The sequence below is a fragment of the Lampetra planeri genome, chromosome 45 (assembly GCF_965212315.1).
Source record: "Lampetra planeri chromosome 45, kcLamPlan1.2.h2, whole genome shotgun sequence".
In the NCBI taxonomy this organism is placed as follows: Eukaryota; Metazoa; Chordata; class Hyperoartia; order Petromyzontiformes; family Petromyzontidae; genus Lampetra; species Lampetra planeri.
Window position 1 is genome coordinate 936,628 of NC_136151.1, and position 16,961 is coordinate 953,588.

Consider the following 16,961-nt stretch of genomic DNA (forward strand, 5'->3'; position numbering starts at 1 on the left):
TGCACCCTGGGCACTCTTGCAAACGAGATCTTTAATCTCTAGGGATAATCCAGGTGAAATATTTCAACAAATAAAAAATATATACAAAGTAGAGAGGGATAATTTGGAGCCTACCCTTCCACACCGGTCAGACGTCTTGCGTCATGGAAGAGGTGGGGGTACCCACACTTTGCCCCACCACACGTGACCTGCCGAGCGACATAACTCTGGGGCACACAGTTGCATCGCTTGGTGGACGGAGGCGAGGGGCGGGTTTATCAACTGCCGCGTAGGGAGATCGAATAAACCTGTCGATCTGTGAATTACGAGTCAAGTCTGAGAAACGTTACACTCCAGCAGCATCGCTCGAGTATGCCTTGTGGGTTCCTTTAATAAGTAATTAAGTTTACATGTATAATATATAACTGCGATTACAAGAGGCCCATCATAACAAACACCAAATGAACCTTTTCCCATCTCCACTGGCTGCGTGGTTTTCCTTCCGGCATTAGGAAGCCACTGGAGCGATGCACTTTTAAATTACCTCGATTGAAACTGACTTCTTTAGAACGTCTTTTTGTGTATAGTTTGTTCACCCTTCCCCCACACCTCCGATTATCACGGTTTGCTAAGTACGGTGCGACAAGTTCAACATACATGCTGGACCATTGGTAGAAATTCCACATTCCTATGGCAGGGACCAGTCTTTTCATCCAGTGGGCACTGCCTCCTCTGCAGGTGCCACTCATCCGTCGACGGGTCGCATGCAGGGGAGCGGTGCTCAAATGGATTTCGCACTGAGCAGCGATACAGGAGTGAATGCGCATAATTGTTTGGGAGATCATATTGTTATCATTACCTTGTGTTTACTTATTGATTTGTAATACTTTCTGCGTGTTTGTCTGCTGGCCGAGTCACCCTTGGTAAGGAGCTGTCGTGCTCATTGTGTTATTGATTCGGCTAGTCAATTTTTTATTCTATTTCTGATGCTCCCACCCCTCCTCCGCCCCTTCTCCCACCCTCCAAATATGAAGACCCCCCGTGTAGGCTAAATAGACCTGTTGAGGTAAGTGATGTTAGCAAATAGCACCTATGAAGGCTGGCACGGCACACAAGGGGGTGGGTAGCCAGCACAAAGCCCGGCCGAATTGGTCTCCCTCGTGGCGATGTTTACAACACACTGCACCAGGTACTCATTTGAGGCTGAGTCGACCTAGGGGATCCCCAGAACCGGTTCTGTTAATCATCACTGGTGCTGGCCGTGAGCGGGAGTCGAACTCAGGTGGCCGATTTTGTAGCGCAATGCGCTAACCGCTGCACCACCGCTCCCCACCCCTCCATCCTTCTCGTCAGGAACATTGACCCAGCGTGGTGGTTAAATATGGTCGAAATAACTTCCACGACCAACGTGGCATCGGCATTCCTTCATCTATTGGTTTATTGAGAATGGTTGAGATATTAGTTTTTTTTATTTAGGGATACAATTGATCGGTGGTAATGATCCTGATGGGTGATGCTAATTGATGCTGATGTTAATCATGATTATGATGATGACAATGATGGTGGTGATTATAATGAATTATGATTATGATAATTGTAAATTAAATTCATTATGGCGAAGGCGCTGTTGTTGATGTTTGATGACTCAATGTCAATGATGATGACGTGTTTGATTGTGTTCATGACAAACAATGATGACGGCCCCACGCTGCTTTGAATATCAATTCACGACATCGCGACTGTGAATGTTAAGCCGCAGAGAATATCAGCTTCCTCGTTGTAAATGTATGCCCCGTGGCTCAGCTGGTCTTTCCCTCCCTCAGCTCTGTCTTTGACCGCTTGCAAATTAGGGCGTCAAACTGAACCCGGGGTCATCTTTCCCTCTCGATATATAATCAGTGCTGCTGCCACGCTATCTGAGACTAGTACCCCGCTCCCTAGAGGGCTCAGTGCTGATGCCTCTGTAGAACTCTGCAGACAGTTAAAATATCTGTATTGTTTTCAGTGTTAGATGTTTTCTTTCTTCACCAGTTGGAGTCTAATATTGCCAATTTTATAATCATTATTATAGCTAGTTATGTTACAATTATAATACACGTTGTAACAGTATATCATATGAACGCGATCGCATCTCAAAGACAAAACTATCAGTCTGATTGCCTCAACGACTCTGAGTTTAGCTGAATAGATGAGCTAAGTCTGTTAACCACGCCACAGCTTATCGCGGACAGGTAGGGGTTTAATGTGTATTGAAGGGAGACGCTAGAGGGAGAATATCTGCCAACGCCGACATCTGAGCTCCCAAACGCGTAGGCGGCACGATGACGAAGCCTCAAGCAACGTCCAGGTTCTCAACGTCACTAGAGAAAGGAGAGGCAGGAGCTGTTGAAAGGAAATGCGACTGCCCGTGCGGGGATGAGCGCAGCAGGGACGTGCAGAGGAACGCACAATCAGAAGTGGAGCCCCAATCCCAATGCGAGAAGTAAGTCAGCGTTTCACCACCACCAATAGAACCACCATCACCAATACAACCACCACAACCAACACCATAACCACCACCAAAAACACCACTACCAACAACACCAATACCAACAACACGACCAAGAAAACCACCACCATAACCACCACAACGATATTTACATTATCTGCATAGCTTTAACAAACTGTTGGGGGCAAGAGGCCGAAACGGCACACAAGGGGTGGGTGGCCAGCGCCACGCTCGGCCATCTTTGTCTCCCTAGTGGCGATGTTTACAAAAATGTACTAATTTGAGGTTGATTTGCCCTAGGGAAGGCCTAGGACCGGTACAGATAATCGTCAGTGGTGTTGGCCGTGAGCGGAAATCGATCTCGGGTCACCGGGCTCGTTTGCTCCATCTCCCAGACAGACGATAGGTCCGTGAGGATTTTTTTGACCGTCGGTCACCATCAAGGATTCGCGACGGTGCACTCCCCAAACCCGCGAACCACTCATGCACGCTTCGACGTGTCAGAGAGCGACGCAGGGTAACTCGCGCTGTGAAATGTGCGACTTGAACTCGTGCGTGCGTTCTCTGATCCGTGTGTTAGTTATCTTTTTTTTGTCTCACGATGCAATTCCAACCGCGCATTGGTTCCCATCACTCTGGGCTCGGTGACGGAATACGTCAAATTCCCTTTTGGCATGGGCGAGCATCGGTCACAAAGTGGAATCTTCCCCAGCCCACATTGACCAGAATGGTCACGCATGGTCTTTCCATGCATCTTAGTGCAATGCCCAGCATCCACCGATCCAGTCTTCTTTGTGCAATAATCAGAGGGTTGTTTTTTTTCCTCCTCTCCATTTGCTTCGTCAACGTCTTCTTCCTCTTGGCAACGAATATTGTCGATTAAAGCTCTGAAGTTATTCGACTGAATCTAGCACGTGTAGACGTTTACGACCACTTATCGTCATTCGTAATAGATTTTCGGGTTAGATCGCATGTGTAAGATGTCGTGTCACAAAGCCTCCTCCATCCAACGCAACAAATTGTTGTTACGTGAACAAAAGTTCAAATGCATTACTGCAGCTTCAACAGCAGCTAATGTCGGAGAGCAATGTCGCAACACAACATTCACTGTGACTCGACCGAACGTCTGTGTCCACCGTAGATCCTGGGACAGGTTCAACATTCGCCCAGATATCGATGAGGAGGAGTCCTCGACTCGGTGGCTTCGGGTCCTCAGGTTGATCCCCCTGACGCTGCTCTTCCTCGCCGTGTTCGGAACGGCGGTGCTCAGCAAGGTGAGGAGGAAGGAGGAGGCATCCTCAACCTCTCTCCCCAGCCTCACCTCACAGCTGCACCATCACCCGATTCGTTTCCCACACCTCCGATTAACAAGGTTTTCTACGTACAGTGCAAAATAAGTCCAACATACATACACACATTCCCTCGATATATAAAAAAAACCAAAAAATATACCAGGCAAATCCCACTGAGCTATATACATTTTTTTTCAGAAGTGACCTGGCCAAAAATGATAGCTCAACTTAATTACTTATCACCATCACATGGACATGTAAAGCAGCCAAATACTCTAAACGCGTTTAGCTATCATTTGTGGCCAAGTGGCTTAAAAAAATAGCTACATAGCTAAGTGGACCTTATCTGGTAAAAAAATAATTGTTTAGTTGAGTAGTTAGTCCAGACACGCGTCCCTCATTGCCAATGCCTCTGAGCCGAGTTCTCTCGCTCCGAATTGAGCTTCGAAGCGAGCTAAGACTGTTAACTCGCTTCACTGGTCAACGCCGTTCACTCGTAGTCGAGAAGATAATGGGAGGCCTTAATCCAACAGTGGATTGACCATGGCTGCTGATGACCATGATGGCATCCACATTGTGATTAATAATTTAGTTTTGGGTCAAATCACGTGACCAAAATGCTGGGTCGTGCACCCTCTTTCACCTGACACAGCCAATTAATGAAGTTGCCACTAAACAAACGTGCAGCCAATCAATGGGTATTACCACTTCAGCAGTAGCAGGAGCGTTAATCTATTGATTGACATTGAGCACCACCGGTGTTGTCGTTGTTGCTGGAGGGCAATCCACACGCGTTTACCAACTGGGTACGAATGTCTCGCTGGGAGTCACATCCAGCATCATCAGGCAGTCGTCAGGAATCTGACGAGGGTTAACGGTACATTTATAGCTCGCAGTGTGCCACACGCTAGATTCGTGTTATAGCAGGGGCGCCGTATGCGCTAAAGCGAAAAACGTTCCATAAACGAAAAATCCGCGTTTGGGTGGAAAATGCGGAGTGTGAACGCCGCACATTCAAAGGGGATACCCTCTCTTCTTGGTTCTTTCGGTAAAGTCACGTAGAAGGGAAGTAATAAAATAATAACAATTAAACATAATAAAATAATTATCACGACGTTTCGGCCACAACGCAAGCAGCCGTCCTCAGGTGAAACCAGGTCTGTCGAGGCGACAGCGTCTGAATGAAACAGCACACGTGCTTGGAGCATATATATATAAGCTGGGTTGGAAGGGGGGGGAAGGGCGCCTTGACAAAAAAATTGCATATCAAGAGGAATTTAGCATATTTATGGAAAATGCAGGTATGTGATTAGTACTACTTATGTCCGTGCATTATGCAGGATTAGCAGCATCCAAGGGAGGGGATATGGGAAATGCAGGTATGTAATTCGTGCTACTTATGCCCATGCATTATGCAGGATTAGCAGCATCCAAGGGAGGGGATATGGGAAATGCAGGTATGTGATTAGTACTACTTATGTCCGTGCATTATGCAGGATTAGCAGCATCCAAGGGAGGGGATATGGGAAATGCAGGTATGTGATTAGTGCTACTTATGCCCGTGCATTATGCAGGATTAGCAGCATCCAAGGGAGGGGACATGGGAAATGCATTACTTCCCTTCTACGTGACTTTACCGAAAGAAACAAGAAGATGAATCCCTGCAGTCACGAAAGCTTTAAATCGGGATACCCTCTATTGATAGGATCCACATAGTGTCGTGACGCTTCCCTCCATCTGGCGTGCGCAATGTGGTGGAACGCAGCTGAGCCTGGTGTACTTGGCCGAGATGAAAAAGGTCGCCAGACATGCTGGCGAGCTCGGCCAGAACCAGTTCTATTCCTGGGTCCTCGCCTTCGTCCTCGTCATCCCCAACATCTTCAGCTCCATCCGCTGCGGCCTCCGGCTCGCCTTCAAGAACTCCGATGTCTCCAATCGGAAGATGATCGCTCTGGTAAGGGTCAGAGAGAGACACAGAGATGGACAGAGGTTGAAGAAAAGTGCAGTCTTTAATTTGCTCTGTCCACGCCTCCAGCAGAGGGAGCATGACTCTAAGAGAGTTCTTTCTCATGGGTGTGTTGGCTGTGGGGGCCGACCTCCACCTCCCCGCTCCCCGTGAGTGGACAGGGTGCAACGTCCACCCCTTCCACCCCCCCCCCTCCTCCTCTTCGGCCGCCTCTCGCCGGGCCCCCGCCGATCGGGTGATCCCCCCCCCGCGCCAGCGCCCTCTCCGAGGGACATAGCTGAACGGCTGGCTTACCACCGTTGAGTTTATCCCCCACCCGCCGAGCGCTAATCAACAGAAACGGCGGCGGTATACCCCCCGCCCCCCGCAGGTGGATAAAATCCTTTATCCGCTGTGCAAACAGAGGCTAATGCTAGCGGAAAAGAAAAAGCGGGGATAGGACAATGGGCCACGCCTCACCGTTAACGCTATTTTTACTGTGTAAACGTGCTGCGTAAAGCGCGCACGCGCCTCACGCCGGGTACACGTCTCTCCACGCAGACGCGCCACAAACAGAAATCACAGGCGCTACGCTGAGGTTCTGCCCACACACACAGAAATCACACTTCACCAATATTCTGTACTAGTGTTTATTTATGGCGCCAATACGCATTATCCGGAGGAGGAATATTTCGCGAGGAGAGCCTAGCGTAACTCTGCCTAGGAACACAGCTACTCAAACGTCCTAACATGGATCTTGAAATTGGACTCGCGGCGTCCCACGGATGCTGAGAGAGTCGGAGGGAGAAGGACGAGAGAAGACTTGCCCAATCACTGTCTCACATCAGCACTCGCTGGCATCACACGGATGCTGTGAGCGGCTTGAAGAGGCAGGGCGGCAGACAGGGGGTGGGTCTTGACGGCCCGGAGGTTGTAGACAACTGACCCAATCGTCCCGGGGCTCCCACCTTGATACTCTCGCTGCCGCTCCACCCACCAATTGTCCTCCCGTGCCCAGTCGTCCTAGCTTTCGGTCTTGCTCTTTTTTCTAGTCTTCGGATCTGCTCTCTATGCCTCCCACCCATTGTTCTCCCGTGCCCAGTAGTTCGAGCCCTCAGTTTTTTTTACACTCTTTTAGCTTCTTACCCATTGTTCCTTGTTCAGGATGCCTTGCTCAGGGTGGCTTGCGCAGGGTGCCTAATATTCCACGCTCTTTTCGATTTAAAGCGTTCGTGACTGCATGGATTCATATTCTTGGTTCTTTCGGTAAAGTCACGTAGAAGGGAAATAATAAAATAATAAAAATAAAATAAAACATAATAAGATAAGATTTTATCTTATTATGTTTTATTATTGTTATTTTATTATTTCCCTTCTACGTGACTTTACCGAAAGAATCAAGAATATGATTCCACGCTCTGTCCTCCCCCCAATGGTGTGTGTAACTCATTGCCGTTGACCCAGGGAAACCTTATCTTTTTGCGCCCTACAATTTTAAGCCAATTTAGGGGCACCGCAATGTAACCTGTCCTGTGGAGGTCGGCCAATCTCCTGGCATCGGGAAACCGTGGGACTCTCCCCCTAGGGGCCCTTCAGATTAAAACCCATTGTGCCAGGCAACTCCCCGCCAGGACGCTATGTGGGTGCGCTGCTTGCGGAGTTGCTCCGCGCGGTCGTGGCACCACATGGCCTACTTTTCTACGCTGCAAGGCCATGTCTCTAGCCCCTGCGTTTATTTGGCATGTTTCACCATTCCAACAATCCTCAATTTATTTCTGTCTCTCAATGTCCTTGCGTTTGTTTGGTTGTCACCCAGAACTGCCTGCTGGAAGGCTTCATCGGCCTCGGCTCAGCACTTATGGCCATCGTCGTCCTCCCGGCGAATTCGGCGAACCTTCTCAGCAGCATCCTCCTCCTGAATGGTGTCACCCTCGTGCCGAGCGTGCTGCAGTTCGCTGGCAGGTGGACGAGACGCAGGAAGCCGCACCGGACGTCCAAGCTCCTCAGCCTGGCCTCCATCTGCTGCTGTCTCGTCGCCTTCGCCCTGTCCGTTGCCAAAGCGGCGTTGGTGGCGCCCGGCGACGGCTCCACGGAGGTGGGAAGGTTTGCTTATCTGGCGCTGCTGCTGGTGAGCTTGCTGCTCGTGTCCCTGTCATGGTGGGAGAATTTCCTGCCCGCCGGCTGGCTCCGGGAATTCCGCAGCGCCGTCGACGAATCGCGGAACCTCGCCGAGTTCTACGGCTCGCTCGTGCGCACGTTCATCATTGTGGCGGTTGTGCTGCTGGACGTGGGCATCGAAGGCGAGTGGAGGAGCTTCAGCGCCATCAGCGGCATCACGGAACACCGCGAGAACGTGGTGCTCGCCCTGGCTCTGTTAGGCGTGCAGGCGGGCGCCTCCATCTTCTGCAAGTGGCTCGCGAACGCCGCCTGCAAGATCCGCCAGCAGAGGAGCTGCTTCGCAGCGCCGCTCTGCCTCGCCACGCCCGCCGCCCTGGCGGTCGTCTTCGCCCTCCACTTCGCGCTCGAAGCTTCGGGCGACTCTCGCTACAACTGCGAGTCGGTCCGACGGTGGAACGGCTCCGAGTGGATGACGTCCGCAAACGCCTCATTCTTCTATAACCGCACGGCCGCTGCCGTCTGCTCGTTCGTGGGTGCCGGCAAGTATTCCATGGTGGACGCCGTGGCCACGTTCGGCGCCGGGGCGCTGTGGTTTGCGGCGCTGCTGCTGGCGGCGGCGCCCGCATTGCGCACGGGCGGTGCGACGCGCATGGAGCGCACACGCGAGCTCTTCATACGCCGCACCCCGCAGCCCGCGTGTCTCGTCGCGGGGCTACTGCTCAACCGGCGGCAGCAGCAGGAGGAGGAGGAGGTGGAGGAGGAGGAGGAGAGGAGGTCCGTCTGTTGGTGTTGGTGCGGCGTGATGTGTCGCGTGTGTGACTAGGTTTGTGTGTGACACGGTGTGTCTGTGAGTAGGTGTGTTTGTCTGAGCGGTAGTGTAGCGGTTAGCGCGCTGCTCTATGAACCTGGCCACCCGGGTTCGATTCCCGCTCACGGCCAACACCAGTGACGATTATCTGAACCGGTCCTGGGCCTCCCCTAGGTCGACTCAGCCTGAAATGAGTACCTGGTGCAGTGTGTAAACATCGCCACTAGGGAGACAAAGGCGGTCGGGCGTGGTGCTGGCCACCCACCCCCTCGTATACCATTCCGGCCTTCATAGGTGCTCGCTAACAGCACTTGCCCCAACAGCCTGCCAAAGGCTATACGGGGCGATCTTTTTTGTCTGAATAGATGCGTTTGTTACTCGGTGTGTCTGTATGTGACTAGGTGTCGCTGTGAGTAGGTGTGTGTGTTTGTGTGTAGGTGTCCCTGTGAGTAGGTGTGTGTGTTTGTGCGTGTCTAGGTAGGGAGTGGCAGTGTCGCGGTTAGCGCCCTGTGCTACGAACCCGGCAACCCGAAATCGATTCCTGCTCACGGGCCAACATCAGTGACAATTATCTAAACCGGTCATGGGCCTCCTCTAGGTCGACTCAGCCTCAAATGAGCACCTGGTGTGGTGTGTAAACATCACCACTAGGGAGACAAAGACGGCCGGGCGTGGTATTGGCTCCTTATCCCCTTGTGTGCTGTGCCGGCCTTCGAAGGTGCTCGCTAACAGCACATGCCCCAATAGTCTGATCAGGCTATACGGGGGATCTTTTTTGTTTGCTTGTTGTATCTATGTGACTGGGTGTCTGTGTGGCTAGGTGTCTGTCTGAATAGGTGTCTGTGTGACTAGGTGTCTGTCTGTGTGAATGGCCACAAATCCGCTGAAGTCTCGTTCTGGGATTCATAGGTACTAGTCACTAACAGCCCTTGCCCCAACAGTCTGTCAAGGTTTCGATTTAAAGCTTTCGTGACTGCAGGGATTCATCTTCTTGGTTCTTTCGGTAAAGTCACGTAGAAGGGAAGTAATAAAATAATAAAAATAAAACATAATAAAACAATTCTCACGACGTTTCGGCCACAACGCAAGCAGCCGTCCTCAGGCGAAGAATGAAACACCCCAAGCTTGGAGCGTATATTTAAGCTGGGTTAGAGGGGAGGAGGTGGGAAGAAGAGCGCCTAAACAAAATAATTTGCATATCAAGAGGAATTCAGCATATGGAAAATGTGTAGGAGGTGGGCGGAGGGGGGGGTTCCAAATCAATACTATGCCCGTGCATTATGCAGGAGTAGCAGCATCAAAGGGGGGGGGGGGGGAGGGGGGGAGCATTAACAAAGGAAAGGAATGTTAATAGTATGTAGCTGTAGTTACTAAACAACCACGTAAAAAACTACAGTATAAACTGCATAACAAACTAAAGTATAAACTACATAGCATCATCAGTAAACTTACTATACTCTACAATAAGCTGAGTTACTAACAGTAAGTAATACATAAAAAAAAAAATTCTACGTTGTAAAAAATTATATAATATGCTTCCATCTAAACTTTATTCTCTTACATCACACGCGTCTATACCGTACTATATACTTCCATAGGCAAAACCAACATTAAATTACATACTGTATTGCTATAAACCACCCTATACCTTATACATTTTTAATATAACACTATGTATTATTCTACCCACCCTAATGTGTATCAAAATGGTTTATTACGTCCTTCCAGTGATTGCTAAGCCAGAATCCATCTTCTCGGTTAAAATTGTCTCTGTGTTTGTAAATGTGGATCGCCTCATGAACGAATCTCTCATGATAGCCAGATGGCTTGCAGAGAACCTCTGTCTTGGAGAAGTCAATGTCATGTGAGCCCACTGAGTTGTAACAGTGATCTGCCACGGCTGAGGTGTTTGTCCTACCGTGTTTCAGGTCTGCTTTATGTTCACGGATGCGGTCCGAGACATGTCGTTTGGTTTCCCCAATGTAACTGCTACCACAGAGGCAACTTAGTTTGTAGACACCAGGGTACTGTATGTCTGGAACCACATCTTTTACAGACGGTACCAGATCACGGATTTTATGTACTGTGTTGAATCGGACCTGGATCTTGTGTTTAATCAGGATTTTGGAGATCTTTTTTGTGACCCCAGCAATGTAGGGTAAGGTGATGGTCTTGAAAGGCTCCTCAACAGGATCCTTCTTGATGATTGGAGTGATGGCTTTGCGGATTGTGTAGTCGGAGTAACCATTAGCCTTAAGAGCTTGGCGTACGTGTTTGAGTTCACTGGAAATGTGTTCATGGTCGGAGATGCATTGGGCTCTATGATATAGAGTCTTGATGAGGGAATTCTTCTGGGATGGATGGTGGTGGGAATCCGGTTTTAGATAAGCATCCGTGTGGGTGGCTTTCCTGTAGACAGAGTGGCTCATTGAACCATCAGGTCTCCTTTTGATTAGGACATCCAAAAAGGGTAGCTTGCCATCATTTTCGACTTCCATGGTGAATCTGATGGCTGGGTGTATGGAATTGATGTGGTCGAGAAATTGGTCTAGAGCAGGCCGGCCATGTGGCCAGATGACAAAAGTGTCGTCTACGTACCTCTTCCATAAGGTCGGGCGTAGAGTGGCAGTCTGGATGGCGTCCGTCTCAAATTTCTCCATGAAGATGTTGGCTACAACCGGAGATAAGGGGGAGCCCATTGGGGTGCCCTCAATTTGCTTGTAGAAGGTTCCATTCCAGGTGAAGTATGTATTGGTTAAGCAGTGTCTCACCAGGGGGGGTACCCCAGCATTCAGTCCTTGATGAACCAAGTCTTCAATGATTGCGATGGTGTCAGGCACAGGCACCTTGGTGAACAAGGAAACCACATCAAAACTGACAAGCAGGTCGTCTGGGGACAGGGCAATCCCCTTGATTGTTGATACCAGGTCAGTAGAGTTTAGTACTGCAGAGGTGGTTTTTCCAGTGAAAGGCCGTAGGATTTCGGACAAAAAACGAGCCAGTTTGTAAGTGGGGGAGTTGATAGAAAGAGACAATGAGACGAAGAGGTGTATCTTCTTTATGTATCTTTGGCAAGCCGTACAATCTTGGTGGCCTGGCTGCAGAAGGTTTCAACGAGAACTGTTTGGTCTGATCAATTAATGCGGTTGAAGCAGAAATGATGTTGTTGGTTTTGGAGACGAGGCTGTTGGTGGGGTCTCTTTTTATTTTTGTATAGCTGCCATCGTTGAGTAGTTCTTGAATTTTGTTGTTGTATTCTATTTTGTCCATGATGACAGTGGCATTGCCTTTGTCGGCTGAGAGGATGACAATGTCATCCCTCTTTTTTAATTGAGCTAATTCAAAACGCTCATCTTTGCTGATGTTGCTAGCTGGCATCTTAGCGTTTTTGAGGGTTACAGAGATTTCCGATCTTGCTACGTCTGCAGCGATGTGACTCAAGCCCTTGAGAGCTACATCTACTCGAGCAATTATATCATTAACTGGTATGTGTCTAGGTGTGACTGCAAAGTTTAGTCCTTTAGCTAAAATGGATTTCAAACCTTCAGAAATAGGACTGTTACTGCGATTAATTACGACTTTGTTAACATCTAGCTTTTCAATGTGTGGGTCCGGTTTCTTGTTTGAGAGGCGGTTGAATTTGGAAACCAAGTTGTCCTTACATTTAGTCGACATAGCGGCAGCTGAAGAGGCAGTCATTTTTTCCACATGTTCCCAATCCGATGTGGACATTGTTGCACTCAAAGATAAGTGTGATTTGTAGAGTGTCTTGTCTAACTGATCTAGTTCGGTGCGCGTAAGTCTGATTTTCTCTGAGATAAGAGCTAAGCTAGTTCTAGACAGAATTCGTTTCGCATTAGAAGAAGTTACAGCAGCAGATGTTAGTGTAAATGCGTTCGGTATTACCTTAGAGTCGCGGCATCTCTTCAGAAAGGTGAGAGACTCGATTAGCTGAGCCTTCTTGTCCCGGAGCTTGTTGAAGGATCTCAAAGTTATGTGGAAACCCTCCCCGTAGAGGCGGTTAAATTTCGATTTAAAGCTTTCGTGACTGCAGGGATTCATCTTCTTGGTTCTTTCGTTCATGAGGCGATCCACATTTACAAACACAGAGATAATTTTAACCGAGAAGATGGATTCTGGCTTAGCAATCACTGGAATGACGTAATAAACCATTTCGATACACATTAGGGTGGGTAGAATAATACATAGTGTTATATTAAAAATGTATAAGGTATAGGGTGGTTTATAGCAATACAGTATGTAATTTAATGTTGGTTTTGCCTATGGAAGTATATAGTACGGTATAGACGCGTGTGATGTAAGAGAATAAAGTTTAGATGGAAGCATATTATATAATTTTTTACAACGTAGAATTTTTTTTTATGTATTACTTACTGTTAGTAACTCAGCTTATTGTAGAGTATAGTAAGTTTACTGATGATGCTATGTAGTTTATACTTTAGTTTGTTATGCAGTTTATACTGTAGTTTTTTACGTGGTTGTTTAGTAACTACAGCTACATACTATTAACATTCCTTTCCTTTGTTAATGCTCCCCCCCCTCCCCCCCCCCCCTTTGATGCTGCTACTCCTGCATAATGCACGGGCATAGTATTGATTTGGAACCCCCCCCTCCGCCCACCTCCTACACATTTTCCATATGCTGAATTCCTCTTGATATGCAAATTATTTTGTTTAGGCGCTCTTCTTCCCACCTCCCCCCCTCTAACCCAGCTTAAATATACGCTCCAAGCTTGGGGTGTTTCATTCTTCGCCTGAGGACGGCTGCTTGCGTTGTGGCCGAAACGTCGTGAGAATTGTTTTATTATGTTTTATTTTTATTATTTTATTACTTCCCTTCTACGTGACTTTACCGAAAGAACCAAGAAGTCTGTCAAGGCTATATGAGCGATCTTTGTTTTTAGTGTGTGTGGTTGTCTGGTCGATGCATTTGTCTATTTCTCGTGTTTTGGGTGTAGGAGGTAAAGTATGATCAAATAATCTAAGCATGTTTTTTTTTCAAATTGACGACAATTTGTGACGTTTGCCCCTCTATCCAAAAAACTAAAATATGTCCACCCACATTGTCCAATGCATAAAACAGAGAACCGCGCTCTGCGATTCCCTCTCTCAATCCGAATACGATGTCATGTTCTCGTTGTATCCTGTAGCAGCCAAGAGCAAGAGAGGGTGAAGATCTACCTGTGCGCGACCATGTGGCACGAGACCAAGGAGGAGATGACGAAGATCATCTCGTCCATCCTGAGGTAGTATTTTACCTACCGCCCGTTCCCATCAAGCGGCCGGATCCCAAGGACCAGTGGAGGTCCCTCGTGAATATGCAGATGGGTGTGGCCCAAACCATTAATTTTGTTCGCTCACGGCACCGCGCGCTTTCAGATGCGCTTCTGCGGCCATCTGGAACGCTCTTCCCTCCGATATTATTAAACCACTGGGGCTATGGACGTTTAAATTATTTAGATTGACAACTCATTTATTCAGAACTGCTTTTTGTGTTTATTGTCCTTCCCCTCCACATCCGAATAGCACGGTTGGGAATGTCGAGGACATTTGGCCTCCTAACGTGACAGACAATCAGCTGATCGTATTTAACGTTAGTTCGTTCTTTGTATGTGACCATTGAGCGATGTTTATGAATAGTGCAAGCTGTAATCTTCTCTTGATTTAAGACATATAGGCTGCAAATATTATTATGATGCATAAAAATATTGAGAGCCTAAACAAGTTGATAGCTTGGACAGGTGAGAGCCTGGACAGGTGAGAGTCTCCTTCTTGAATGTGGATAATGGTGCTTGGTTGCTGCTGCGTGTGCAGCAGTGGGAGATAAATAGAAAGAGAGAGAGAGAGTTCCAGACGACTGCTGACTGGTGCAGCTACAGAGAAACGCCACTCACCCAGAAGCTGGTCCCAGCTGTGGGTAAAAGTCGTTGTGAGTTGAACTCCGTAGGATGCGGTGAAAGTTTGCTGTGATCAGTGGGATGAGAAAGGTGGAGGAAACGTTTCGGCGGGAGATCTTGGTAGAGCGCTCGATTGCAGAGGACAGCGATACTGCACCGTGACTTTGACTCGATGGGGAGCCAGTAGCGGAATAACAATAACCGCCCTTCCCCCTTGCCGCTGCCAGGCTGGACAGGAGTCAGCCGAAGGATCTGAACGTCGGCTCTGGCGGCAGAGGGAAGATGAAAAATAATGGCAAGAAGGAAGAGGAGAAGGAGAAGAAGACGGAGAAGAAGGAGAAAAGGAACGAAAAAAAGGTGAAGAAGGAAGAGGAAAAGAAGCAGAAGGAGGGAGAAAAGGAGAAGGAGGACAATGAGAAAAAGGAGAAGGAGAAGGAGGAAAATGATAAAAAGGAGAAGGAAGAAAAGAAGGGGAAGAAGGAGAAGACGGTGAAGCGGGAACCATACGACTTCTCGGCTCACATCTACTTCGATGACGCCTTCGAGATGAAGGGAGATCACATGGTGGTCAACCAGTTCGTGACCAGCCTCATGGACGTCATCGCCGAAGTCTGCCGGTCAGTGTACCGGATGTTATTCTGTGGTCGCGATGAGCTGGGTGGAGGGAGGGAAGGATGGATAGAGTCACGGGTCTTCTAATAAGGAAGCAAGTGACAGCATAGGGAAGTAAAGCTCAGCTCGTGGTGTGCGCGAAAACAAGAAAAGAATGGGAATAGCCTGCGCAGATGACTTCGTTCAGAAGTGGATAGATCACGGTTAACGATGACAAAGATCGGTGATGGTCACGCAGATGACCGACGTGAGCGTGGATCGCAGGCCTAGCAAGGCCTTCCTTGCGTCACCATCACCGTTGTTGAGTGCAGATTCGAAGGTGCACAAACTGAAAATTGGCTGGCAAACAGAAACACTGTGGTGGGCGGTGTGATAGTTCGCGTTCACGCTCGTGTTGAATTGAGCAGGCAGCCTCATATTTTTATGTACGTCCGTATGTACGTTGGTCTTCTTTCACACCATGCATAGCCAACCTTGCTCTAGAGTGCACGAGTCGCATGACATAATTTACAAAATACGGTGCAGCACTGGGGAGATACAAGCAGGCGGGCATAGTGCTGGCCACCCACCCCCTCGTGTGCCGGGCCGTCCTTCATAGGTGCTACTGGCTAATAGTCCTTGCCCCAACACTCTGTTGAAGGCTATACGGGGGATCATTGTCTTTTGTTCGTGCGTTGGTAAGAATGTAGGCAACGAGACGACTCAGTCCGGGCGACCGAGGCCTACGACGGGGGTGGGGGAATCGAGCAGCGAAGTTCGTGTGAACAGTAACGATGGTTGTAGAAGTAGTAGCAATAGAAGAGCGATACGAAGGCGACTGACCGCCGGTGAGCCAGCGAGCGACTAGGAGATAATATTTGAGTGCTGGATCATTGGTCACCCACAATTGCTGCTGCTTTATTCAATTCAGAATCAGAATTTGTATTTATACTGCAGGTTGAATTCGATGAGCTGCAAAGCTCTATTTCACAGATGTCCAGCAGGGGCGGGTCAGAACGTTACATCAACAAACAAAACAAACACACGATAGGAGTGCCACGTACAGGACAGGTAAGCATATCACAAAAGACACAAATTTAACTAAACTATTTTTAATTTTACCAGGTAAGACCCACTGAGGTATTTGATTTTTTTCAAGAAGCGTCCACAAATGATAGCGCAATGAATTGGCTTATCACGTGGAAATGTATAGCAGCCAAATAACCTAAATAATCTACATTTTGTCGTGTGCAGCTGTGAGGTAACAACTGTAGACTTCATCCCAGATATGACAGCAGTAGCAGCAGCAACAATGCAACATAGTCATTGGAGCGCGTCTTCTCTGTCGCTTGCGCTGCTGCTGATGTGAAGGTATTTTGAGAAAAACTCGAATAATCCACAAGAAGCGCCCTCAATGGAGAGGATTCAGACGCCGTACGGAGCGCGACTCTCCTACAAACTCCCGCACGGCAACTCGCTGTGCGTGCACCTCAAGGACAAGGAGATGATCCGCCACCGCAAGCGGTGGTCACAGGTATATGTTGCATCCCTGGGCTTCAGATCTTCTGCCCAAAGCTCATTGGGCCACAAACCCTACAACCACATCCACACACAGAGCATAGTAGCAACAATAACAGCTGATGTGCTATTACATGACGATGACGGTTATGCACAATTGGAAAAGTAAATATCTCCGGTCAGTGTCCGGCAATGATACGTATGTATGTTTAACTTTTTTCACACCATACCTTACCAACCGTACTAATCGAAGGTACAGGGAAGGATAAAACATTTAACACAGAAAGCAGTTTTAAAGAAATTAG

At 48.4% G+C, this 16,961-nt stretch overlaps 2 protein-coding genes across 2 annotated transcripts in view; both read left to right on the plus strand.

Moving 5' to 3' along the window:
* Nucleotides 1–1,913: 1,913 nt before the first annotated feature.
* On the plus strand, nucleotides 1,914–9,111 carry LOC144733181 (uncharacterized). The gene is made up of 5 exons (XM_078614973.1): nucleotides 1,914–2,461; nucleotides 3,609–3,741; nucleotides 5,525–5,713; nucleotides 7,521–8,551; nucleotides 9,108–9,111. Exons 1-5 carry the CDS (start codon nucleotides 2,301–2,303, stop codon nucleotides 9,109–9,111), a joined length of 1,518 nt encoding a protein of 505 aa, XP_078471099.1. The 5' UTR covers nucleotides 1,914–2,300.
* A 4,667-nt stretch (nucleotides 9,112–13,778) lies between these two features.
* The window catches only part of LOC144733182 (chitin synthase chs-2-like), a 31,583-nt gene continuing 28,400 nt past the window's right edge, over nucleotides 13,779–16,961 (plus strand). The window contains exons 1-3 of the mRNA XM_078614975.1: nucleotides 13,779–13,896; nucleotides 14,775–15,164; nucleotides 16,510–16,672. Coding sequence (XP_078471101.1) covers nucleotides 13,844–13,896; nucleotides 14,775–15,164; nucleotides 16,510–16,672 — 606 coding nt within the window. The 5' untranslated portion in view covers nucleotides 13,779–13,843. The remainder of the gene's footprint in view (nucleotides 13,897–14,774; nucleotides 15,165–16,509; nucleotides 16,673–16,961) is intronic.